The sequence below is a fragment of the Drosophila miranda genome, chromosome XR (assembly GCF_003369915.1).
Source record: "Drosophila miranda strain MSH22 chromosome XR, D.miranda_PacBio2.1, whole genome shotgun sequence".
NCBI lineage: Eukaryota > Metazoa > Arthropoda > Insecta > Diptera > Drosophilidae > Drosophila > Drosophila miranda.
The window spans coordinates 23,062,854-23,087,950 of NC_046674.1; the positions used below are offsets into that span (position 1 = coordinate 23,062,854).

General features: G+C 45.0%; 6 protein-coding genes across 8 annotated transcripts; 4 read left to right on the top strand and 2 right to left on the bottom strand.

The window, feature by feature from the left end:
* Positions 1-1,741: 1,741 nt before the first annotated feature.
* Positions 1,742-7,804, top strand: LOC108152325 (cyclin-T). Its single transcript, XM_017281571.2, has 4 exons — positions 1,742-3,055; positions 3,148-3,193; positions 3,917-4,557; positions 4,624-7,804. Exons 1-4 carry the CDS (start codon positions 2,470-2,472, stop codon positions 6,756-6,758), a joined length of 3,408 nt encoding a protein of 1,135 aa, XP_017137060.1. The 5' UTR covers positions 1,742-2,469; the 3' UTR covers positions 6,759-7,804.
* A 1,297-nt stretch (positions 7,805-9,101) lies between these two features.
* On the bottom strand, positions 9,102-9,977 carry LOC108153512 (serine protease 3). The gene has a single exon (XM_017283568.2). It carries the CDS (start codon positions 9,943-9,945, stop codon positions 9,133-9,135), a length of 813 nt encoding a protein of 270 aa, XP_017139057.1. The 5' UTR covers positions 9,946-9,977; the 3' UTR covers positions 9,102-9,132.
* Positions 9,978-10,034: 57 nt separating this feature from the next.
* Positions 10,035-12,038, top strand: LOC108153039 (brachyurin). The gene is made up of 4 exons (XM_017282798.2): positions 10,035-10,632; positions 10,705-11,250; positions 11,310-11,572; positions 11,636-12,038. The coding sequence occupies exons 2-4, from the start codon at positions 11,006-11,008 to the stop codon at positions 11,947-11,949; spliced, it is 822 nt and encodes a 273-aa protein (XP_017138287.1). The 5' UTR covers positions 10,035-10,632; positions 10,705-11,005; the 3' UTR covers positions 11,950-12,038.
* A 562-nt stretch (positions 12,039-12,600) lies between these two features.
* On the top strand, positions 12,601-13,541 carry LOC108153040 (serine protease 1-like). Its single transcript, XM_017282799.2, has 2 exons — positions 12,601-12,855; positions 12,920-13,541. The coding sequence occupies exons 1-2, from the start codon at positions 12,626-12,628 to the stop codon at positions 13,479-13,481; spliced, it is 792 nt and encodes a 263-aa protein (XP_017138288.1). The 5' UTR covers positions 12,601-12,625; the 3' UTR covers positions 13,482-13,541.
* A 3,838-nt stretch (positions 13,542-17,379) lies between these two features.
* Positions 17,380-20,331, bottom strand: LOC108153038 (protein inturned). Its single transcript, XM_017282796.2, has one exon. It carries the CDS (start codon positions 20,198-20,200, stop codon positions 17,489-17,491), a length of 2,712 nt encoding a protein of 903 aa, XP_017138285.1. The 5' UTR covers positions 20,201-20,331; the 3' UTR covers positions 17,380-17,488.
* Positions 20,332-21,086: 755 nt separating this feature from the next.
* On the top strand, positions 21,087-25,000 carry LOC108153037 (toll-like receptor 1). Of its 3 annotated transcripts, XM_017282793.2 has the most exons (6): positions 21,087-21,928; positions 22,004-22,237; positions 22,332-22,562; positions 22,691-24,318; positions 24,390-24,517; positions 24,575-25,000. In XM_017282793.2, the coding sequence occupies exons 1-6, from the start codon at positions 21,625-21,627 to the stop codon at positions 24,801-24,803; spliced, it is 2,754 nt and encodes a 917-aa protein (XP_017138282.1). In that variant the 5' UTR covers positions 21,087-21,624; the 3' UTR covers positions 24,804-25,000. The 3 variants fall into 3 exon arrangements, with proteins under 3 accessions (XP_017138282.1, XP_017138284.1, XP_033242725.1); XM_017282795.2 differs by lacking the exon at positions 22,332-22,562; XM_033386834.1 differs by lacking the exon at positions 21,087-21,928 and having other exon boundaries at positions 22,152-22,237; positions 22,313-22,562.
* Positions 25,001-25,097: the final 97 nt, after the last annotated feature.

Sequence of the window (25,097 nt, forward strand, 5' to 3'; positions counted from 1 at the left end):
TACATCTACATGTATCTACGTTTGCGTGCGTCAGTGTGACCACTTACGGCAAAATATATACTTTTTGGTATATTTTGACGGCGAAATCAAGTTGAAGGTATATTTACGGAGTATAATGGGATAATCAATCCATTTAACTAACCTATTATATATCACATTTAAAGATTTTTTAATTTTCGATCTCTCAAGTCGATAGGCGCAATATATTATATCACAAATCGATATTTTCAGACATATCTAGATTACAAGTGCTTACATCTAAGAAGGAAGAGTGTACCCAAATATTTCACAGCTGGCTCTCAAATATTTAAAACCCCCCTCCAGCTCTGCAACTTCAGAACGAGCGGCATCAACAGTTAAAATATTTATTAAAAATAACTGCAGGCTGCTGCATGTAAAAGAACGCGTCTTCCTGAAGTCGCTGAAAAAACAATTTTGGTATTCAAACACAGCTGAAAATAAAATTTTTGAATTTCTTCCGATATATCGATGTATTGACATTTTAATGATATTTTATGAAAGCTTAAGAATTTCAGCGCAGTTCAGTGAAAGATATCGTAGGCTGCTTGGTAAGTAAAGCGGAAGGATGGTATGGATCTGAACGAAGAATTATTATTGGTATCTTTTTTCGGGATTTAATTCAAGTACTATACTCCTTAAAGAAAGGGGGTTTTGGTGGGCTAAGTTCGTTTTTTCATCGGTATATCGGTATATAATGGTATATTTTATCGATTTCACCTATTAAATTTAATTTTCAAAGGTATATTTAAAAACAAATGGTATAAAAAAATACATTGCAAAGCATGCTGCTTCAGTAGCGTGTTCTTACCATTCCACACAAAATTTGCTGGCGCATTAATTTGTATGGGCCAGAATAGGCTTGAGAAAACAAGCAGAATGTCCCGCAACATGGACAACATTTTACATACCCTAAGGAAAAGGATATTATAGAATTACGGAAATGTTTGTCATCCAGGCTATAATTGATGCAGATACAAGCCGTCTCTGTCTTAAAGGTATTTCAACGCAATTGGTGGTCCTCTGACAGAGGTACACAGAAAACTAATCAAATGCTTGAATACGTCAAAAACATATCTAATTGAGAAATTTTCTTTAATAATTACGTTTTACTCTTAATTTTTTTTACTTTTAATTACAGTTTTTCAAGTATCTTACCATTAAATTAACGAAATGGGCTAAATGCTCCGGTTGACAAGCAACAAGTCTTAAAATACCAGCAACATTGTCGTAACAATATTGCTACTGTTTTTTTTTTGTTGAAAACCGTTTTTAGTCAAAATAAAATAAATGAGAGTACTTAAAAGTAGTTAATCTTGAAGAAAATGTATTCATCAATAGGATAAAACTGTGTGAGCAGGGCTGAGGGTTTTCGTGAGCCATCATTATTCAACGGAATATCAATTGAGCAGTAAGAAATATTACTCCCAAACTTTTTTTTGTTTGACCTCTTTCGCTAAAACTCTTTTTAGGCGAAATCCAATAAAAGCGAGTATTTAAAATAATACCAGTCTGGTAGAAAATAAGTTCATTAATTAGATAAAACTATGTGGGCAGGGCGGAAAGATCTATCTAGCTAGTAATATTCGACGGAATATCAAAAACGAGAAATATATATAGTAGAACTGGAATTCGTCAGTATATTTACGGTATATTTTTAAAATGAGACGGTGTATTTTGGTATATTTCTTAGGGTCGGACAGTATATTTTTTCGATAAGTCCGACACGACACTGGTGTCCGTGTGAGTGATATTGAATACATTTTTTCTGCAAGTTTTGTCATTGTCCAGATCCATTTTTGTGATGCGTCGTAGAATAAATCAAGTGCAGTAAACAAATGGTGACGGTGTTTGTGGCCAACGCGACGGCAATTGCAATAAAAGTAACTATGAATTGAAGCGAAAGTTGCATAACACGTCGCTGTCGCGGTAGTGTCCCGCAGTCGCAATTTCCAGAAAACCACACCACACACGCACACACACAGACGCAGCAGACAAGAGCAGCGCGGCGGAAAAAGTGTGAAAAACTATAGCCGCAACAGCTAATCGCAGGCGAATCGAATGTGCATTTCGCGTCTCACATAGCCAATGTGCTGTGGCAGCCGCAGCGAGCGCTCCCCGTTCCCCATTCCGCCTCCCCGCCACCCACGCCATCACCACCACCAATACCAACACCAACACCAGTACCAACACTAACGCACTCGCCTTGTACCACACAGCCGACAAAGAAATAGCGCTCTGCTTCTTCGTACAGTTCCTACGACGGCAGCGCTTGAGTCAGCAGTCCGCAAAGCAAGAGGAAGAGTGCGGAGAGGAGAGGAGAAATCAGGCAGCAAGCAGAATCTGTGTGATCCATCTGTGGCGGCGCGCAATAAAGAGGCTTGCATGTGAAACTACACAACGGAAAGGGCAAAGCAATCAGCAACGGCAGCGAAGGCGGCGGCGGCGGCAATGAGTCTCATGGCGACGCCAATGCCCACGGGCAGCTCCACGAGTGCAGGATCCTCCGGCTCGGCCAGTGCAGCGCCCGGCGCCAGCAGCAGCACTAGCACTAGCAGCAACAACAATCTGCCATTCGAGAAGGACAAGATCTGGTACTTTAGCAATGAGCAGTTGACCAACTCGCCCAGTCGCCGATGCGGCATCAAAGGCGACGACGAGCTCCAGTACAGGCAGATGACCGCCTACCTGATACAGGAGATGGGCCAGCGGCTGCAGGTGTCTCAGCTGTGCATCAATACGGCAATTGTGTATATGCACCGGTTCTATGCGTTCCATTCATTCACCCACTTCCACCGCAACTCCATGGCATCGGCGAGCCTCTTTCTGGCGGCCAAGGTCGAGGAGCAGCCCCGTAAGCTGGAGCATGTGATACGAGCCGCCAACAAGTGCCTGCCACCGACCACCGAGCAAAACTACGCCGATCTCGCCCAGGAGCTCGTATTCAACGAGAACGTGCTGCTGCAGACGCTCGGCTTCGATGTGGCCATCGATCACCCGCACACGCATGTGGTGCGCACGTGCCAGCTGGTCAAAGGTAGGCACCAATCTGCTCTAAAATATATCCCAAAATCCGAAATGATATGCACATAGAGCGATTTGTGAATTGATTACTGTGATGTATTTTAGCGTGCAAGGATCTGGCGCAGACCTCCTACTTTTTGGCCTCAAACAGGTATGCCTCCCCACTCTGGTGACCCAATCCTTGATCCGATCTCCATTCCCCATCCTCAAACGTAATGGTATATGCGTATGATCGTGTGTGTGTGTGCGGTGTGGTGGTGATATGCCATAGACATCGCCATTCCTGTACGGAGTGGTTCCAGTACTCAGAAATGGCCTGGGGACAAATACCTGGAGTCAAGCCATTCGATGATTCGGCTACCTGCTTAGGTAATAGTTTTCTGTCTGCCCAGAACAAAAGAAAATAAGTACAGACCGAACCGAACCGGACCGGACCTGACTGCGGACATTTTGCACACAAGGACACTCGTTGTCTCGGGCTCGTCTAATCCGCTAAAATCCCAAGTGTAAACACACATCTTGTAAACACATTTTGACCAGAAACAGAAACATTTTTATTTTATGATATGCCAAAGCAATTTGTCCGATTTTTAAGGGGCATTATCGGACTGGCCATCGATTACCTTGGGTTTTTTTCTTCAATTAAAATGTAATTGGAAGGGAAAAAAGAATAAAGACAAAATAAAGAAAGGGGTCACCCTTCGGTGATACGAGCAAGACTACTGGAATTTAAGTTATTTGTTCAAATCGGGGGGGGGATACGGTGACTACCCCCGCACAAACGTGGTACCCCCCTGCGCGCACACACACGTGTCTGCAGACTTTCCCCATCGACTTGCCATTTAATTTCACTAAACTACCATCCTGGAAACAGCCTGCATCTGACCTCGATGTGCCTGCAATATCGACCCACTGTGGTGGCATGTTTCTGCATTTATTTGGCCTGCAAATGGTCGCGCTGGGAGATCCCGCAGTCGACCGAGGGCAAGCACTGGTTCTACTATGTGGACAAGAGCGTGTCGCTGGACCTGCTCAAGCAGCTGACGGACGAGTTTATAGCCATCTACGAAAAGAGCCCCGCCCGCCTCAAGTCCAAGCTGAACTCAATCAAAGCGATTGCCCAGGGAGCCAGCAATCGGACGGCATCGAAGGACAACAAGCCCAAGGAAGACTGGAAGATGAGCGAGATGATGAAGGGCTATCACTCGAACATCGAGCCGCCGCCAGAGCTGGCCCTGAATGGAAATGACAATCGCGACCGGGAGCGAGATCGTGAAAGGGAACGGGAACGTGAACGTGAACGGGAGCGCGAGCGCGAGCGGGAGCAGTCGACGCTTTTACCGCCGCCATCGATGGTGCCGCAGCAGAGGCGACCAGATGGCAGCCATCAGCGTTCATCTTCCGCAAGCAATGTGCCTCTCAGCTCCTCATCATCATCATCGTCGTCGTCGTCGTCCGCTAGCCACAATAAGTTGCCAAATTACGCGGGTGGTCTGCCACCCGATGGTCATCCAGGTAAGTAGACAGCGGACAGCGCGTCTTCCACGAGAGCAAGGCATTAAAAGCGGTTCCTATTTGCAGATCACAAGGGCAAGCAGCAGGGCTACAACAACCGCTTGCCCTCCGGTCACCAGCGGAGCAGCGGCAGCATGGGCGCCACGGCCAGCGGAAGCAGTGGCAGTCAACGGAATAGCTCCAGCTCGTCATCCAGCCAGCAGCAGCCCGGCCGGCCGCCCATGCCCGTTGACTATCACAAGTCGCGCGGCATGCCGCCGGTCGGTGTGGGTATTCCTCCACATGGTACTCACAAAATGACCTCGAGCGGGAAGCCCCAGTCGCAGCAGCCGCCGTCAACGCATCCATCTGCCTCCAACTCATCTTCAGCGGGCATTTCCTCAAAGGATAAGTCGCAAAGCAGCAAGATGTACCCGAATGCGCCGCCATCCTATAGTAACAGTGCGCCCCCCAATCCCTTGATGTCACGCGGAAGCGGAGGCTATCCGGGTGGCAGCAACGGGGCACAGCCCCCGCCCCCGGCGTGCTATGGCAGCAGCCATCGAAGCAGCAAATCCGGCTCCACCGTCCACGGCATGCCGCCATTCGAGCAGCAGCTGCCCTATCCTCAGAGCCAGGGCTACAGTCACATGCAGCAGCCGCAGCAACAGCAGCAGCAGCAGCTTTCCTTGGAAGCGCCTCCCCAGGCATCGTCGCAGGCCAAGAACAATTCCATGTTCAGTCCCGAATGGAGCGATATCAAGAAGGAGCCGCAAAGCCAGCCCTTCAACGGCCTCCTGCCACCTCCGGCTCCGCTGGGCCACGACTTCAAGCTGAACAATCATCCGCGCGACAAAAACAGCCCCAAGAAGGAGCGCCTCACGCCCACCAAGAAGGACAAACATCGTCCCGTGATGCCCATGACCAGCAGCGGTGGAGGCAGTGCGTCAGCGAAGAATTCAGCCATGATGCCGCCCCACAAGAAGCCGCCGCAGCCGCACGGAGGGGAACTGCTGGCCAATCCCAATGAGATCCGCGATGTCGGCAATTTGAAGCGGGCCAACGAAATCTCAGGCAGTCAGTATGGACTGAACAAGTTGGATGACCTGGACGGCGGCAGCCTGCCGCGCGAGAAGCTCCGCAAACTGGATAACAGCAGCGGCCTGCCCGCATATCCCAGCTATGAGGAGAAGCACACGCCCCTGAATATGTCGAATGGCATTGAGACTACGCCGGATCTGGTGCGTAGTCTGCTCAAGGAGAGTCTCTGTCCGTCGAATGTGTCGCTCTTGAAGCCGGATGCCCTCATCATGCCGGGACTAAAGCCGCCAGCGGAACTCCTAGAGCCCATGCCCACGCCGGCGACCATCAAGAAGGAGCCGCTGATGGGCAGCATGAATGCCATGTCCAATCTCCTAGCCTCCGTCACCCCAATGGAGGTGGACGCTCTCACCAAGCTGGGCGGCGGCGACCTCAAGGATGACAGCAGCAGCAAGTCTGAGAAGAAAAAGAAGAAGGAGAAGCATAAACACAAGGAGAAGGATAAGTCAAAGGACAAGTCGGATAAGGAGGAGCGCAAGAAACACAAGAAGGACAAGCAGAAGGAGCGCAGTGGCAAGGACAGCTCGCTGGCCAACGACTCCCTCAAGATGGTGATCAAGACCAGTGCCTCGACGAATCCCAACGGCGGCCTCCAGGTGGGCACGGCGGCTCCCCTCAAGCTGAAGATTAGCAAGAACAAGGTGGAGCCGAGCAACTACTCCACGGCTGCCGGCTTGGCGGTGGCTCCGGGCTATGGCTTAGCCCCAGCGGTGGGCACTACAACAGCTTCATCCGGCGCTGGTGTGGCATCGGTCCCTGTTCCTGCATTGCCTCCATACGCCGGCAGCTATAACACGGCCTCCTCGGGCAGCAGCAGCAGCAGCGGCAGCAACAAGAAGAAGCACAGCGAACGCGACAGGGACAAGGAGAGCAAGAAGAGCAAGGGTCAGGACTATTCGAAATACAATGGAGCTGTCGGAGCAGGCATCGGTGGCGTTGGCGGCGGCGTATTTGCTCCTCTCGGCGGTGCAGGCGCCGCACCCAACATCTCCACGGCGATGAGCCTGGCCTCGAGCATGCCGATGACCACCACCACATCCTCCATGCTGATGACGCCCGCGAATGCTGTTCTCCATGCTGGCCTGCCACCGCCCGCCCTGCCCGTCTACAGCAAGAAGTAGCGTTGTGAGATAGAGGAGAAGAGGCAGGAGCTGCCACAGGAGAAAGGAAGATAGAAACAAAATGAGGAAGAGGAGGAGGAGAAGGAGGAGCTCCTACTTAACCCATAAGTCGCACTTTTTGATAATTGTATAGAGACCCCGTAAGCCGATGCTATGTTTAGTCGTTAGGATTGTTGGTGAGATGCAGATTCAGATGCATTAGTGGCCTAAGTTATTATTGGTTCATTTTATTTAAGCAAAATCTGAAAATCATTAAACCACAAAACCAACAAACACACAAACCCGAGGATCGAAGCCGAATGGAATCGAGTCGGAAACGAAGACGAAGTCGGAGATGGACTTCGATGGAGGCGGCTGATCTGATTCTCCAGTTGGAGAATTTTATCTATAACTCAAAACTCAATGAGCGAAAACTTTTGTACAGCATTAATTAATTTATAATTATACTACATTACACGTACACCTAGACACACACACACAAAAAAAAACACACACACACACATAATAGTTGTAAACGCGTTGTTGGCATCGGAATCGAACGTAGAACCCAAGAATCAGAGAAATATAAAGAAAAATAGAACACACAGACATATACAGAGCAGATCCTTCTCTAGCGAGGGCTTCTCGATTAGTTGCAACCACAACACGGCCGTCTAGCATTTAAGTTAGCAAATCAACAAACCACAGACAACACCCACTATCTGATGTATATAGCCACACCACCACACCACACACTCACACACACAATTGAATACACAAACGAGAGAGAGACACTCAAAAGATATATATAGGACCGACTTCCGCTTAGCAAATATACAATACAATATATAGTGCGGCCCCCCACTAATTGCAGGCCGTTGCAGGAGGAGTTAAGGAGTTTCAGAATAATCCACACCGAACAGAATAGAAATACTAGCGGGAGGAGAATAGAAAGGAGAAGCGAAGAGAGGAGAAGAGAAGAGAAGAAAGGGGAGAAGATAAAGCCAGCGCTTTGATTCAAAATTAAAGACGCCAAACTAAATAATAAATTATTGAATTAAATCATAGTTGCTACGCGTAAATAAGGATGATGGATGATGATGATGCAAGTGAATGGAAATGCAGAGAGGATATTCTTTAGTTAGCAAAGTTTTTCTAACCCCGTTTTCCAGCCCAGCCCAGCCCAATTTCGAATTCCAACTTGGTTTTCCATACGCCCACACCACCCCAATAGCAATACTTGCAGCATTGTACTTCAGTGCTTTTCAATGAATAGAATTAAACTAAACCAATACCAATACAAATACAAATTTTATCGTTTCGGCGGTGGATAATATGTTTAAAAGGTCGCCCGAAACGTTGACGTAGCTTTCATTTGTTTATAATTTTTTTTTTTTAAAGCTAGCATTACGAAAAGAAAACAAAACAACAACCACAAAAAAAACCCAAACAAAAATGAATACAAAACAAAACAAACAAAAAAATACCCCCAAAAACAAAATTATGAGTAAAATAAAAATCGTTGTGCAAGAAAACAGAAAAACGAAAAGAAAAACGTTACAAAAATGATGTAAAAACACGGACGCTAAATGAAAAACTTACAAAAAAAGAAAAAGTTCGAAACTTATAGAAATCTAAGCGGGGAGTAAATGCATCTTCGAGGCACAAATAGTCAGGAGAATGCCAGGAGGAAGTGTAAACAAATGAAATTGAATTTTTATGTAATTTTCGACACTAAGCAAACAGTTAAGCGAATGTTTTTCACCACTATTCGTATTCGTATTCGTATTCAATTTCTCTACTACTGCATTAAGCTGCAAGCATACATAGTATATGCAAATAGTATATACACATATATGTAGCCCTAAACTATCCACTAAACACACACAGACACATACTCCCCCCCCATACACACACACACACAATACAAAACATATAATTTAAGTTATTATTGAGAGGACTCCCCGGAGACCTCCGTGTTTCTAATATTTCAATCGATGAGCAATCGTTTGAATGTGTAATTTGCTGCTAAGATTTTTGTTTCTTTTTACATACTTATTCTTGAAACTACCCCAGACTCCCGCCCACCCTCACCCATACCCTACCCTACCCCACCCCTCCCCTACTTTAAGTTTTTGTATATACATAGAAAGAAAGTAATGGAAAAGCCGCTCCTCGAGAATCGGGCCAGTGCCGGGTTTCATTGGGATCACGAGTTTTTACGAGTGCGGTTGGTCGATGTGTTCGAATATGAATTCACTCGACACTTGCCCGATCCCCGAGGGGCTCGGAAAACAAGGCAAAAATCCAAACAAAAAACCAATAAAAATGCGAAAAAAATAAACAAAAAAATCAGGAAAAAAATTAAATAAAAATAAATGTACATGCGTTTTATTTAAACCTTTACATGATCCCTGATCCATTCCAGGTAGCTGGTGATGCGCGTAAAGACCGCCGGAAAGCCCACCTCGCAGCCCATATTGGTGCCGAAGGAGGTGGACCCAATTAGGGTCGGTGTGTCGTTGCCCTCCATGACGACCAGAGGGCCGCCGGAGTCCCCTTGGCAGGTGGACTTGCCGCTGGTGGTGCTCATACAGATCATATTCTCCGACACGGCCCCGCTCCAGTACATCTTGCACAGGGTATGCGGAAGAATGGGCATCTTCACGAAGCGCAGCGCCGGGGATACTACATCGGAGCTGTCGCTGTCGCGTCCCCAGCCCGAGGCGTAGGCCTTCTGGTACTCGTAGGTGGGATACGTTCCATTAACCCGCCTCGGCAGACCGGCAGAACGAATGCTATCGGTGAACCGCACCAGAATGGGCAGCCGGATCAGTGAAATGTCGTTGGCCACCGTGCTCGCTGTCCAGTTGGTGTGCACAATCATCCCAGACTTGGCCACCTCGAACCGCCTCTGTCCGGGCTCGTTCTCGTCCTGGATGTTAATGGCGCCCAGGTAGACGGTGGCCGACTCGGCCCCATCAGTGCAGTGCGCAGCCGTCACAATCCAGCGATGGGAGATCAGAGTACCGCCGCACCAGGTGCTCGTATTGCCAAAGGAGATGTTCAGACCCGCCTGGTAGGGAAACTGTCCTACCACGGCCAGGTCCCCGTTGGTGATGCGTGACTCCAGACCAGCCGGAAGGGGTACAGCTGCGCAGGAGCCAGCCAACGCGACAGTCAGCAGGATAAGTGACAGTATCTTCATCTTACTTAATTGGTTGTCAAATGACTGGTGAAGAGGATTGTCCAACGGTTATATAGGAACAGAGGAGCCATATGCCTTATCGCCGATCGAGAAGCCCTTGACCATTGAGCACCCCAGATAGTTGGCGGCGTAGAACCACCTGGCCTGGTTGGGATTATTCCCATAGATACGAGCTGAAAACAATCTACTTGAAGGTTTTCCCTTAATTTGTGTGAGACTTATAATTGAATCCCAATGAATCATTATGAAGGATCGTTAATTGAAATCGGCGTAATATACAGACTGCAGGTGATAAAAGTGAATGAAGATTCCCTTTTGTGTAGGGAGTTGAGAGCCCTGAAGACCTACTGCATCCATCTGACTTGTTCTACCAGTTGCAAAAGTGAGTGGCTCTCAAATATCGCATGAGAGAAACGTTTTTTCTGCTCGCATTTTATAAAAAACTATCAGCCAGATAAGATCGTAGAAGTATAAGCACTTTTCTTAGTAAGCACATTTCTATGATAGTATTACGCTTTGGAATAGTAATACGTCAACAATTGAATGAATATGTTATCAAAAAATACCGATAATGGCATATGTACATACGTACATATGTACATACCTTCAAATCTATGTTTAAAGCAAGAGATTCTGACATCGGCTTATCTGCGAATCACGGGGTTTTATTGATGATGGGTTTTCCAGGTAAATCAATGATTTTTGACTTATAATTATATCGATCACTGATGTATATAATGCATACTTATCCTCTTTTAGGATACAAAAAAAATTTACCCCTTGATAAGGAGTTTACCACATTGGGAACACACTGAACACAGCCCCATTCCTATCGAAAACCCCCCAAAACAAAATGAAAGCAAACATATGTATTTCCATTAGTTGAGCAATCAAGTGGCGTTCAGATGGCTTGCAAGCGATAATCCGTAATCGAGCATTATGGCCCACTCGGACGACTATAAACGGCCAATCAGGGCAGATTAATCCACTGAGGAGACCATAAATCCACATTCGGGTGGGTACGCTACATCAGTGGCAGAACGAGTGGAATATACTCAAGATGCAAATAAGTTCGGCTCTGGTTGGCCTCCTATTCGTCGCTCTTCAGGTAAGATGTTTCCTCTGCCTGGATTTGGGCCATGGCGCCCTAATGGGGCGCATCACTGGCGGAGAGGAGGCCCGCGAGAATCAGTTTCCCTTTCAAGTGGGTCTCTCCATAGAGGAGGCCAACGACTTGTTTAGTTGGTGCGGAGGTAGCTTGATATCGAATCAATATCTGTTGACTGCAGCGCACTGTGTGGAAAAGTAGGTTTCCCGAAAAACAAGATTCCAAATGGATTAAGCTGACAACCATACCCCTACAGAGCCATCTCTATCACGTTCTACTTGGGCGGAGTGCAGCGATTGTCTCCCCGACAGCTAATCCGTGCGAGCAATCCCGTGGTACACCTTCATCCTGGCTGGAACAGCCAATCGCTGGACAATGACATTGGCCTGGTTCGCATGCCAGAGGCTGCCGTCTTTTGCAGCTCCATAGAAGTCATCAGGCTGCCAGGAATGGCCTCGTGTCATGCCAGCTACGACTACGTCCCGGCGACGACCTCTGGATGGGGTCGCATGAGCGATGGTATGGATTGTTTTTCTTCTACACCAGAAATCAGATTTCCCCTGAATGTTAACTATTTTTCAGAGTCTGATTTCATTTCCGATCATCTGCGCTACGTCGTTCAGTTCGTGGAGTCGAATGAGGACTGTCAGTATTCATACGCCAACGTCAAACCCACCAACATCTGCATGGACACAACCGGCGGCCGATCGACCTGCACCGGAGACTCCGGAGGCCCCCTGATTTACCACGATCCCCTGCAGAATGCCGATATCCTGATAGGTGTCACTTCCTATGGCAAGAAGTCGGGCTGTACTAAGGGTTATCCCTCGGTCTTCACACGCGTTACGGCCTACTTGGACTGGATAGCGGAGGTGAGTGGAATTGTCTACCCGTAGAGTGGACCACGATGGCTGCCCAAACAGTGCTGGGCACTGTAAATAAATTAAATCAAATGTTGAGCATTTTAAAAGTGGGTCTTGTCAGTGCTGATTTCGGGAAGGGAACGTGGAGAGTGCGGGAAGGTACAGGTGTACTTGAGGGGTGTCGCAGTTTGAAATCGAGACAGAGGAAGATAACCCAACCCAACCCACCTTCTTATAGCCATTGATAACCAGTTGGCTGGAATATATGTAGGTTCAATAGTATCTATACTTTTAAATGGCTGAAATAAAGGATATTACACTAATATCAGAATGGAAAATATGCCTTTTTGTATATTCTATATAAAGACCAGACTATTGTCTCTTCCTCTGTACAAATTCCAATTAGTCGCTGATTGATCTCTCGTTAGGCTATCTTTTGACGAGGAGAAACTGCCAATTCATTTGCTCCCGTATCTCCCAACAGTTTCAAGAAGTCCGCACAGATCTGGTTCCCATATCGCAAATGGGGCGCATGCCGATAGGAGAGTTACACAAGGAGCGGGCTCTAGCCACTTGAGCAGGTGCCCGAATCCGAATGACTACAGATCAGATAGGGCGGGACGTCATGGCGTTCGATTGGAGGGACGGTCGCCTATAAAAGAGGCGGGACGAGTTCAAATCACTTATACTTTTCATAGGTAGCCCAATCATGAAAGTGCTCGTTGTATTCGCTTTGGCTCTGGCCTACGCCTCTGGATCGGCTCTGCGCGGTGTCCAGACTGGACCCGACGGACGCATCACCCACGGCGAGGATGCCCGCACCGACCAGTTCCCCTACCAGGTGGGACTTTCCTTGAAGGTCGGCTCCTCCTCCGCTTGGTGCGGAGGCTCCCTCATCGGAAACGAGTGGGTCCTGACTGCCGCTCACTGCACTGATGGGTAAGCAACTTCTTCAGGGATTACGGCGATCCAAGCTGACTAAAGGTATTCCCTTCCGTTTCAGCGTTGACTCCGTCGAGGTCTATCTGGGCAGCACTGTGCGCTCCAGCCCCAAGGTCAAGCACCACGTCTCCCGGGACGACATCATCATCCACGCCGACTGGAACAGCAGCACCCTGAGGAACGACATCTCCCTGATCCGCATTCCCCGCGTCGAGTACAGCAGCGCCATCCATGCCGTTGAGCTGCCCAGCCACGAGTCCCACTATTCATCCTACGATGGTGATGAGGTCATCGCCTCCGGCTGGGGCCGCACCTCCGACGAGTCCAGCTCCGTCGCCGCCCACCTTCAGTACGCCCACATGAAGGTCATCTCCAACAGCGAGTGCAAGCGCACCTACTACACCACCATCCGCGACTCTAACATCTGCGTCTCCACCTCTGCTGGCGTTTCTACCTGCAACGGAGATTCCGGTGGCCCTCTGGTCCTGGAGAACAGCAAGGTCCAGGTTGGTCTGACCTCCTTCGGCTCTGCCTCCGGCTGCGAGAAGGAATACCCCGCTGTCTTTACTCGCGTCACCAGCTACTTGGACTGGATCCATGAGCACACCGGCATCTCTCGTTAAGTTGCTGATGTTCCTGTTCCTCATCTGGAGTAATAAAGAATCGATTTTGAAAAAATATAATATAGCGTTGGTTCTCATTTCGTTGAAAATGCCTAGCGAAAGGGTATTTTGCTTGGCTTCGCTGTTAAGCTGTAAAAATTGGTGAAATCTCTGGAAAATAGGGCCAGATCAGAGAAAGATCGACCGAATTTCTGTTTCCTTATTATCCTGGAAAGTGCATCGAAGGTTGGATGATCTGGTCGAAAAGGGAAGCACAGGAGAAATACAGAATTGGCGAGAAATGGTGGAGTTATATCGGTTTAATTAAGAATAGGTTTAAGTCTAACACTAACGAGGGGGAACGTTGTGAGTTGCTGCGGACACCGCAACTCTACGGTTATACCCGATACTAAGTCAGTATGGCTCTCCTCCGGCAGACGCCGCTAATATTAAACGACACGACAAAGAGTGCGTGCGAGAGAGACAGAAAATCAGTCTGAGCGTGATGTCGGGCGCTGCGTAGCCAGTGCAAATTGATTTGTTCCTTTTGGGTATAAAAATGATCCGATCTGATCCAGATTCAGCAATCTGATAGATATGTTCATTATCTATGATTCTGCGTTTTTAGTTTTCTCGAATGTGCAATATTGTGGATGCAACAGATTTTCGTCCTTTGTGGGGGCGGAAGGGGGTGGGGCGAAATTCTGAGATATACGTTTTATAGTGAGATCTAACAGAAGTGCGGATACCAAATTTGGTTACTCTAGCCTTAATAGTCTCTGAGATTTTTGAATATCCCCAGATTTTCGTCCTTTGCGGGGGCGGAAGGGGGTGTGGCGAAATTTTGAAACAAACTCGTCTCGGTCCGATATATTAGGAGTGTGGATACCAAATTTGGTTGCTCTGGCTCTTATAGGTTCTGAGATCCTTAAACTCATATTTTGCAATTGGCAAAGCCGACCATGCAACCTGTGTGTTAGAGAGAGACAGAGCGAGAAAGAATGAAATTGTTTTCTTGATTCTGGCTATAATCATTATTCGATCTGGTTCAGATTTTGCACTGTAGAAGATATGGTCATCCTCACCGATTCTGCGTTTTTGGTTTTATCGTATCTTTAAAAATGTGGATGCCACAGATTTTCGTCCTTTGTGGGGGCGGAAGTGGGTGGGGCGAAGTTTTGAAATATTTTTGTAGCAGTGACATATCACAGAAGTCTGGATCCAAAACATCGTTGCTCTAGCTCTTATAGTCTGTGAGCACTAGGCGCTGAAGGGGACGGACGGACAGACGGACGGACAGACGGACAGACAGACAGGGCTCAATCGACTCGGCTATTGATGCTGATCAAGAATATATATACTTTATGGGGTCGGAAACGATTCCTTCTGGACGTTACACACATCCACTTTTACCAAAAATCTAATATACCCCAATACTCATTTTGAGTATCGGGTATAAAAAGGCAATATCCCTATTATACTTTAAGCCAATCTGGGTTCAAACTATCAGGTACATTCTTCAGATCGGAAGACGGCGGAGTTATAGCTATTATAGAAATATACTGATAGTCCTTATTGCAAGCGCTGATCGGACAGGAAGTGACGGAGGAAAGTAGGTATGTTTGAGTGGGAAAAATATCCTTGATCCTTGACTAAGGCTTGCTACATCCCCAGCCATACATATTTAAGTTTATCGGCTATTTGTGGGTCGTTTAGGGCGTGCATTGGCTTCCTGTGATCAGAAAAATATCCCTGATTTTATGGAGTCCTTAAGGATCAAAGATATGCTCAGGTGCCGCCTCTATCTGCAAATAGAGCAGAAAGTAGTGACACCTAACATCAACTAACACTACCTACCTCAGGCCCAGGACCACACATCATTTAGCATGTCAGCTCCGCCACGCAGTAATATCAGTTTCAGAAGAATCCTCACTCCCTGGCAATGTCGAAGCGGACGAACCGCTCGAAAAGGCTGCTGGCATTAAGAGATAATTAACTACATTTTTTAAAGACTCACGCGCCACGCGCCCACTCACGTTGTTAGAACACACCTTGTCCAGTTCATGTAAAACTCATGTAGAATTACTTCGCAGGTGCTGTTAGGCGCGAAAGCAACAAAACTTAACGATAATTGAATAATTATTATTTGTGGATCAATATATTTATTATATAATTATTATTTTTTATTTTTATTGAATAATTATTATTTTTTATTTTTATTGTATAAATATAATTCTTGATTATTACTGAATAATTATTATTCTTGATTTTTATTAAATAATTATTATTTTTGATTTTTATTGTATAATTATTATTTTTGATTTTTATTGTATAATTATTATTTTTGATTTTGATTGTATAATTATTATTTTTGATTATTATTGTATAGTTCGTATTATAATTATTATTCTTGATTATAATTGAAAAATTATTATTCTTGATTTTTATTGAATAACTATTATTTTTGATTTTTATTGTGTAATTCGTATTATAATTATTATTCTTGATTTCTCTTGAATAATTATTATTTTTGATTTTTATTAAATAATTATTATTCTTGTTTTTTATTGAATAATTATTATTCTTGATTTTTATGAATAATTATTATTTGTGGATCAATACATTAATTATATAATTATTATTTTTGATTTTTATTGTACAATTATTATTTTTGATTTTTATTGTAAAATTATTATTTTTTATTTTTATTTTATAATTCGTATTATAATTATTATTCTTGATTTTTATTAAATAATTATTATTCTTGATTTTTAGCGAATAATTATTATTTGTGGATCAATACATTAATTATATAATTATTATTTTTGATTTTTATTGTACAATTATTATTTTTGATTTTTATTGTACAATTATTATTTTTGATTTGTATTTTATAATTCGTATTATAATTATAATTCTTGATTATTATTGAATAATTATTATTTTTGATTTTTATTGTATAATTCGTATTATAATTAATATTCTTGATTTTTATAATTACTATTCTTGATTTTTATTGAATAATTATTATTTTTGATTTTTATTGTATAATTCGTTTTATAATTATTATTTTTATTGTATAATTTTTATTATAATTATTGTTCTTGAGATTTATTGAAGAATTATTATTCTTGATTTTTATTGAATAATTATTATTTTTGGATCAAAACATCAAACATTTATTATACAATTATTATTTTTTACTTTTATTGTATAATTCGTATTATAATTATTATTCTTGATTTCTATTGAATAATGATTGTTTTTGATTTTTATTGTATAATTATTTTTTTTATGGTATAATTATTATTTTTTATTTTCATTGAATAATGATTATTTCTGACTTTTATTGCTTGTGATTTTTTTTATGTTTATCATCCCAGGCTCCAATTAATGCAAAAACAATTTAATCCCTGTTTTAAACCTATTTCAAGGATATTTTGCAGCTCATCGTCTTTCTGCAGAGACCAAGAATAGGTATAAGGATATATATAAATATGTACAAGATAATAATCATATGCATGAATATGTCTGAAACATATCAATTTGAGAAAATTTCTTTATTAATTACGGGCTAAAAACAGTTCGGAAAACAGGATCTTCATATCAAATTAACGAAGTAGGGTATACAAAAGCCTATACACGTATCATGTCTTCAAATACCAGCAACATTGCGACTGTTTTTTTTTTTTGTTGAATACAAAATACAATAAAAGCAAGGACTAAAAACTAGCCAATCTTAATGAAAATGTATTCATCAACGGCCTTAAATTATGTGGGCAGAACTAAGGATTTTAGCTAGCCAGAATTATTCAACGGAATATGAAAATTGAACAATAGTAACGACTATCCTGTTAGGTTTTTTTTTTACCATTTTCGCTAAAACCTCTTTATACGCAAAATGCAATAAAAGCAAGTGTTTAATATAAACCAGATAGATGAGTATTGTATTTCTTTATATGCGGTTACGATTACGATAAAATGTACGGTTAAATAAGTAGTATTTATTAATATTTTAGTATTCGCTTCTATCCCATAGAGAAGAATGATAACCTGAAAGCCATTTCCACAATGTTTTGCGGAACATCAGATCGGTGACATATGTAGACCTCCTTGGCTGGCGACTGAAAGAGGCGACCGACCACCACAAATCGAACAGATTTCGAGGAGTAGGCCTGATTCTCCGCTCTGGATTGAGGATAAACTTCCAATGTCATCCCGTGCTCCCTCACCAGCGATATTGCATTGCTGCTAGTATGCCCATTGGCGTTGACAGACACTCTTATGGATTCTGTCAACTGTCTGCGGTAGTGTTTGGAGCGCTCCAGAACAGAGTGAATCATGTGGCAGGCTTGGCGAATCTCGGACAGAAATGACGTACTCTCCGTGCAGTCATTGAAGGGAGCGAACAGGGAGCCATTGGCTATGTCAATGTAGACGTAGTACAGGACACAATTCTTCCAGCCGGCGGAGATCTTCACTGGCACCACATTGCTGATTTCCTTCCACATCGACTCGGTCATCTGGCTCTGATTGTGGGACTCCGAATTCAAATTGAGACCATAGTGCAGCGGATGTTGGACGGCAAAGTTCTCCCAATCCGACTCGCTATCGGAATCCTCTCCGGCGCCATGGATTGGTGTCAGGCGCTTTCGCGACGAGTCGTCTTCGCTGGGCGTCAGACTGTGTATCGACGATCCGCCCAGGGAGGAACAGAGCTGCGCCTCCTCATCCACAGATACAGCAGTACTCAAGACCGTAAGCTTCTGCTTAAGAAAGGACTCCAGTTTTCCGTTTGCCTCCTTCTCGTCCTTTGCCTCAGCGCCAGCTTGTTCCAGCACTTGAGGTCGCTTGTTCGAAATGGACCAGAACATGGCGAGTGACTCGATGCCGCACTGAATGAGGTGATCCAGTGTCTCCTGTATTTCCTCGATATAAAACAGCGATGGTCCCACTACGGTGTCCGGCGCCATGTCTGGTGCATCGAATATCTTTAGGATAACCGCCAGGCTAAGATGATTCCGTGTGCAGACGGTCAGAAAGTAGCGACCAGTGGCATTGGGCAGCACGATCTCCTCCCACACGTACAGCTCCCGGACGCGCACACTCGGGGCTCCAATTAGATCGAAGATCCCTCTGCATCTCAGGAAGCCCTCGACATTGGCCCGCACTTCAGCGGGCAGCAGGCTGGCCACCAGAAACTGATTGTAGTACAGAGCACTGCCGTAGATAAAGAACTCGCGGTGGGTGGTCAACGGCTCGTCGTTCCAGTTGCGGTAGTCCATGGCTTCCATCTCGCTCAGAGCGTCGAATACGCGCAGCTGTGCCTCCTTGGGCAGGGGCAGATTCCGGGACTGCCCGAGCAGTTCCTCAAACTGGGTTAATCCACGGCAATTGAGTAACAGCCGTGTGCGCTGAATGCCACAGAAATGGCGCAAGAATGATCTTAGGTCTCCGGAGCTGCCCTCTGCTCCTGCTCCTGTGCCAAAGTTTTCTACCACCAGGCCCGGCATGGAGAAGCGGATATATCCAATCAGCTCATCCGACCGCATGTTGCACTCGGCCGCACTGTAGAGGCTGCTCGCGTATGCGAAGAGAACCAAAAATCCATTCAGCCGACGGTAGTTCACGTGGTAGGGGACCTTGTCGACCAGCAGACGCGACGTGATCGGCTGTGTGTGCAGCTCGCTGAGAACGGCATGCAAGGTGAGGAAGCTGCCACGTGCCTTGTACAGGAAGTTGGTCGTTGCACTCTCGGGGTAATAGTACAGCGAGTCCTGGTGCTGGTCGTGCTGGTAGCATTCCGGCGGCAGCAACAGCATACCAAAAGGCATATGCTCGGCCGCATCGGAAGTCTTTACAGTGCCGGGCTCTGAGGAACCAGCTGATAGAAGCAGTTGCTCAAACTTGTCCGCAAACATGGCAAAGTTCTCCACCTTGCGCAGCTGCTCCTCCTGCTGGCTCTGTCCGTAGGTCGGATCCGCTGCAGCTGCGGCTGCCGTTGCCGCGGCTGCGGCTGCTGCGGCCGTAGAGCTGGAGGAGGCCTGGAAGCAGAGGCACACCTGGGTGGGCTCCACGAACTGCTGCAGCAGCTCGTCCACGTTGCTGGCGTACAGCTCAATGCCGTTGAGCGACTTGAACCAATCGCCGCGCTTGATGTCGTGCTGCATCGCGCTTATGTCGTGCACAAAGCCCTCCACCATGAGACACTCCGGCTGGTCGGGAAAGGGCAGCACACGGAATCCAAGAATCGATTCCACCGCGGTGGAGCGACGGCCAAAGCGAAACCGATCGGCTGCCGTTATAACTAGCTGCAGCTTCTTGTTGCTGCTGCTGCTGCTGGCGTCCCCATGCGATGTCTTAAAGTGTGAGAACCGAAACTCGTCGGGCTCCGCCTCTGACAACTGGTTGCGGCTGTGGCTCTGGGTCTGCATCTGCGACTGCGACTGCGTCTGGGAGTGGGACGGGCGACTGCCATTATGTTGACGTCGCATCGGCTTCTTTCCCAGGCGCAGTGAGCGGCGCATGAATTCCACCCGACGCTCCGCCGACGACGCTATGCTTGACTTCACATTGGGCATGTATTCAACGTAGAAGAGGCTGCCGTCCGCGGCCACGTATTCCTCCCAGCTGGCCGAATCGCTACCGTCACTGTAGGAGTTACTGATCGAAGAGCTGGAGCTCGAAAAGGCCTCCGAATTGGCATCAATGCCTGCCAGACTCCCCGGAGACTTGCGCATTGCGGCAGCTATTAGACAAAATATGTCTATTTTCAATAAGGCTGCGTTATACCGCAGAAAATATTTCGAGGCACGCTGATCTTCACATTTGAATGTCGACTGAATGGAAGACAATTCTCACTTCTGCCTAGAACCGAATGCTCAAAACTACACAGTTCTACCTTGCTCAAAACCTGTTTCTAATTGCAGCCGAGCAGCCAGAGATCAGAGCAAGCCCACCTGGAGAAGGCTGTTGGTTGTCTTATTCTCTTTCCATCTTACCAGCGGGAATCGACTCACGAATCGACTCGTTGCCACCATTCTTATAGACTGGAAACGATTATGTTTGAAAATCTTGCGAAGCAACAGGAGAAAGAGAGTATGTCTTTCGTATAAAGAATACCTACTATAAAAAAGATAAAAATTAGGTACTCGTATATCTTGTAAATTTTACATTCTTCAACATTAAATAAGTGAGATCGAAGTCGATGAATTGATGTCAAGATAAAAATAAAATATTATTAAAATATAAAGAAATTTCATATATTTTTTTGCTTAATTCTAAAATATTAATTTTAAATTTTTAGTTGTGAAATTCCAATAAAAAAAGTAAGTAAAGTAAGAATATTTATTGGTGCTAATCAACAGATAATCTTAGCGTTTTTCTATATGGTGTTATCGGTTTCATTTGAACTGTAAATCAACGCTAGCGTAGCTACGGACTTCCAACATGTCCATGAGTGTATGTACGTATATACATATGTAGACTTCTAGACAGTCGAGACATGTAATTTTATATCGTTTGGAAGTTGATCCGCATTAGTGCTTACACGGGTGAGCATTATAGACTAATCTGCGTTCGCCATCGAGCCATAATTATCCGATAATGAAACATGGGGCTCTACTCAAACGAAGCGTGGGACTGGCGGCGTAACGCATTCTGCCACCGAAAGACTGATACCCGTTGCTGATAGCTGAACCTGAATCCCATTCAAAGGCGAGCCAGGCATAATATTGCCAAAATTGATAAGCCGTATCATGTCAGTGTTAGTATATCAGTATATCGGTGCTACCAATTATTTTTGCTGACCATTCGCTGACAATTGCTCGCTAAGTTAGTCTTTTTCGGGAACGCACAAGCTTCGGTACCATCGAAATACGTTTGAAAAAGATGCAAAAGAAAGTCTACACTAAATAGCAAATAGCAAAATGTTGCACAAGCGTTGTCGGAGCGTAAAGAGAAAGTGATTAAAATGTCCAGCCCTTTTGCAAACAAAAAGAATTGAACAAAGAACCTTTATTATTTATATATAAGAGCAACTATATTTGAATCAACCACTGCGAGAATGTACGAGTATGTTTGGTCATTGAAAAAGTAGGAACTTGCTTTCGACAATCAATAATTTGTGGGTTCTGATAACGGCGATAATTAATAGACCTATAAAATGCCTTCAATATTCATATTAGAAGTGTTTCTCGTTCTGTCTCTGCTACGGGAAAAGGCACAAGTAATACATGCCATCGAGCTATCAAATTCCGAAGGGTTGCCCGACACCATAACAAACCCAAATCTGCAGCAGATTAGGAGCGAGGAAAGTGGAGAGTCCACTGCGGATGCGGATCTAAAGTCTGCTTTGCTCAAATACGATTCTGATGACGGCAATAGTTGTCTCTTGGATATCATCAAGGAAGATGTGCTCTGGTGGACATTCCCAAATGGAACCCTGAAGCGATTGAATGGAAAATACTGTGAGTCAAGAATATATCTGCCTTATGGGTCGGAACCCCAATCCCTAATTACTCTTGGTTACTTTTTATGCACAGCACCATATTTATATTTGGACCTATCGCATGGCAACATGAAGGAAGACACTGACTTGTTCCAACAAACCAAACTATCAACAATTCCGTTTAACACAAGGAAAGTTGAAGTTTTTTCGGCTGCCTTCAACACTCTCAACGCAGTCCCCTACCAGGCCCTGTACTCTTTAAAGGACTCGTTGAAGCTTTTATCATTGCGGGGAAACAAATTCGCTGACCTACTGCCGGATGCTGAGGGTAAGTAATCCCAGAAATTGGTTGAATTTTAACTATAGAAAAACAAGAGACAAATACACCCCTTCCTATGATCAGCTATCATTCAAAATTTCAGCCTTTGAGCGGTTTTTGAATGAAACTCGTTTGGACTCCAGTTACACTACACAACACAAATGCGAGCAGTTTCTTGCATCAAATGCCACTGATCTATACGATCGAGAGTGCTTTCTATACATACACAACAACACGAACACGAGCAACGCCAATATGGCCCCACAGAATGATAAAACCTATGGGGATTACATTCAGTTCCTGAAAGAGAAGGTTGACCTTCTTGATAAGTCGCGTAAGACCACAATTACAACAGATTCGCCCCCATTAATTCCCACAGGCAATGCACCAAAAATCCAAATACACTATTCAGCTGTAATATACGGACATATATTTTAAGCACATTAATTTTCTTTCGCTTAGAGCAATCCATTGCATGGGCCACCTTTCCGAATCTAACGCGACTTGTGGAACTAGACATCAGCAACTGCAGCATTGAGTATGTGGAGAAGGAAGTCTTTAAGAACCTCACCAACTTGAAGAGGCTCTTCATGTCGGACAATAAAATAATGACTATTCAACAGGATACGTTCTATTATATTCAGAGAGTGCAATATTTGGATATTTCCTTCACCAACGTACTGACGTATAGCTACCAAATATCTATGCCCACACTTGAAATGGCCATGAGCCTTATATACGGCCTAAAGATACAGCAGAACGCTTTTAAACTGTTACCGGAATTGGTGTATCTGGATGTTTCCCACTCGAAAATGACCCGCAATAGTGCCGTGGCGTTTGCTCATTTGGGGCCAAAGCTTAAGTTTCTCAGCTTGTGCTACACGGCCATTCCCATGGTGAGCAGCGCTATTTTCAAAAACACCGCCCTGGAAGGGCTTGATTTGTCGGGGAACCCCTTCGTGTCGAACAACATCTTAGATGACGCATTCGATGGGATTGCCAGAACGTTGAAGTACCTTTATTTTGAACACTCCAACCTCAAGGATATGGAGTGGGCCAGGCCCTTAAAGAACGTTCAAATCTTGGGTCTGGCGGGTAACAACATAAATGCTTTGTCTTCGACCATGTTTGAGTCGCTGAAGAGCTTGGAAATCCTCGATTTAAGCTCAAACCACGTTGGGAATTGGTATAAGAGCGCTTTTGACAATAATTTCGAGCTGCGTGTGCTGAATCTTCGCAGTAATAACATCAATGTCCTCACAAATGAGATGCTCAAGGACTTTGAACACCTGGAGTACCTCAGTCTCGGCGACAACAACTTCATTTGCAACTGCCACCTGAGGGAAGTGGTCGAGGTGGCTGCGAGTAACAACAAGGAAGCCGACTGCTCGTACAACCTGCTCAACATAAACACCGCAAATTCGATGAACATCCAAAAACTGCTGGGTACCGGAGAAACTCTAAATATTGATCGCAAGCTCTGGCAGAGCCGATTCTTGCCACAGTTGACGAAGAGCTACAACAACATTAAGGACTATAAGCGCGTGAACAAGATTTTTAAACTGCGATTCATAGCTGAAGGGTATAATGCCTCAAGGTGTCCCGCCTCGACCCCCTACCAGATGTCTGAGTTAAGCAGCGAACTAGTGACCTTAAAATTTCAGCTGCTTGACTATGATGCGACACAATATTGGTGCTTCAATGACACCGATCAATTGCAGGTGGAGGAGCTGAATTGTCAGGTTCGAGCCATGACTGAGATCACGACGAAATTGCACAACCTTACGACGACGGTTATCGCGGTGGTTGCCAGCATCCTTGGCCTGTCCATTTGTGGCTTCATCATCTATCTGAAGCGTTGGCATATACACTACTACTACTCGTCGCTAAAGTCCGCAGCCCTTCTCTCGAGCGCATCGAAAGAGTCCGTGGACAGCCTTACGCATTTGGCCCAACGTGATCCCAGCGCGGTCTACGACATCTTCATCAGCTACTGCCAAAACGATCGAACGTGGGTGTTGAACGAGCTGCTGCCCAATGTCGAGGAAGCAGGAGATATTTCCATATGTCTGCATGAAAGAGATTTTCAGGTTAGGTGTTTACTTCGTGTGGCTTGAGTTTCTTGAGGGTGTGTACTAATCGAAAGCATTTATTTTTGTAGATCGGAGTGACTATACTGGACAACATTATCTCATGCATGGATCGTTCGCACTCATTGATGCTGATTATATCCTCCAAGTTTCTACTCAGCCACTGGTGTCAATTCGAAATGTATCTGGCCCAGCATCGGTAAGCGAGTTCTCCATTCTCGCATGAAATTCCAGCTCTAGCAAGTTTTTCTTTTAGCATCTTTGAGGTCAGCAAAGAGCATTTGATTCTCGTATTCCTGGAGGATATACCGCGTAGCAAGCGCCCGAAAACCCTACAATATTTAATGGATGTGAAAACCTATATAAAATGGCCAGTCGGCAAAGGCGACGAAAAACCAAAGCTGGAGGAGCGTAAACTATTTTGGAAACGCTTGAGAAGATCGCTGGAAGTCATTGGCATCAGTAATTCAAAAGAAAGAGCTTAAGGAAACACTAACCATCACTTTCTTTAAAGAGTCCTAGTCAGTTTTTCAAGTACCTGATAAAATATAGATTAATACGTTAAACACACTCAAGTTGTGTGCTTGTCGTTTTTTCTTACACAGTTTCAAATGGGGAAAACAGGGAAAAAATATTTAAATACACTTTGTAAATCAGCGAGAACAACTATTTACGGTATATTATTAACTTTTCGGTATATTTTGACGTCGAAATTAAAATGAAGGTATATTTACGGTATATTTTGAAATATTTCGAGATATTTCTGAGGTTCGGACGGG

Bases quoted from the DNA above. Each gene is read 5' to 3' on its own strand.
- LOC108153040 (XM_017282799.2), top strand. From the start codon at position 12,626: ATGAAAGTGCTCGTTGTATTCGCTTTGGCTCTGGCCTACGCCTCTGGA. The intron at 12,856-12,919 runs GTAAGCAACTTC...CTTCCGTTTCAG, and splicing joins GCCGCTCACTGCACTGATGG to CGTTGACTCCGTCGAGGTCT.
- LOC108152325 (XM_017281571.2), top strand. From the start codon at position 2,470: ATGAGTCTCATGGCGACGCCAATGCCCACGGGCAGCTCCACGAGTGCA. The intron at 3,056-3,147 runs GTAGGCACCAAT...GATGTATTTTAG, and splicing joins CACGTGCCAGCTGGTCAAAG to CGTGCAAGGATCTGGCGCAG. The intron at 4,558-4,623 runs GTAAGTAGACAG...TCCTATTTGCAG, and splicing joins GCCACCCGATGGTCATCCAG to ATCACAAGGGCAAGCAGCAG.
- LOC108153038 (XM_017282796.2), bottom strand. From the start codon at position 20,200: ATGCGCAAGTCTCCGGGGAGTCTGGCAGGCATTGATGCCAATTCGGAG.
- LOC108153512 (XM_017283568.2), bottom strand. From the start codon at position 9,945: ATGAAGATACTGTCACTTATCCTGCTGACTGTCGCGTTGGCTGGCTCC.
- LOC108153039 (XM_017282798.2), top strand. From the start codon at position 11,006: ATGCAAATAAGTTCGGCTCTGGTTGGCCTCCTATTCGTCGCTCTTCAG. The intron at 11,251-11,309 runs GTAGGTTTCCCG...ATACCCCTACAG, and splicing joins GCAGCGCACTGTGTGGAAAA to AGCCATCTCTATCACGTTCT. The intron at 11,573-11,635 runs GTATGGATTGTT...ACTATTTTTCAG, and splicing joins ATGGGGTCGCATGAGCGATG to AGTCTGATTTCATTTCCGAT.
- LOC108153037 (XM_017282793.2), top strand. From the start codon at position 21,625: ATGCCTTCAATATTCATATTAGAAGTGTTTCTCGTTCTGTCTCTGCTA. The intron at 22,238-22,331 runs GTAAGTAATCCC...TCAAAATTTCAG, and splicing joins CCTACTGCCGGATGCTGAGG to CCTTTGAGCGGTTTTTGAAT. The intron at 24,518-24,574 runs GTAAGCGAGTTC...TTTTTCTTTTAG, and splicing joins ATGTATCTGGCCCAGCATCG to CATCTTTGAGGTCAGCAAAG.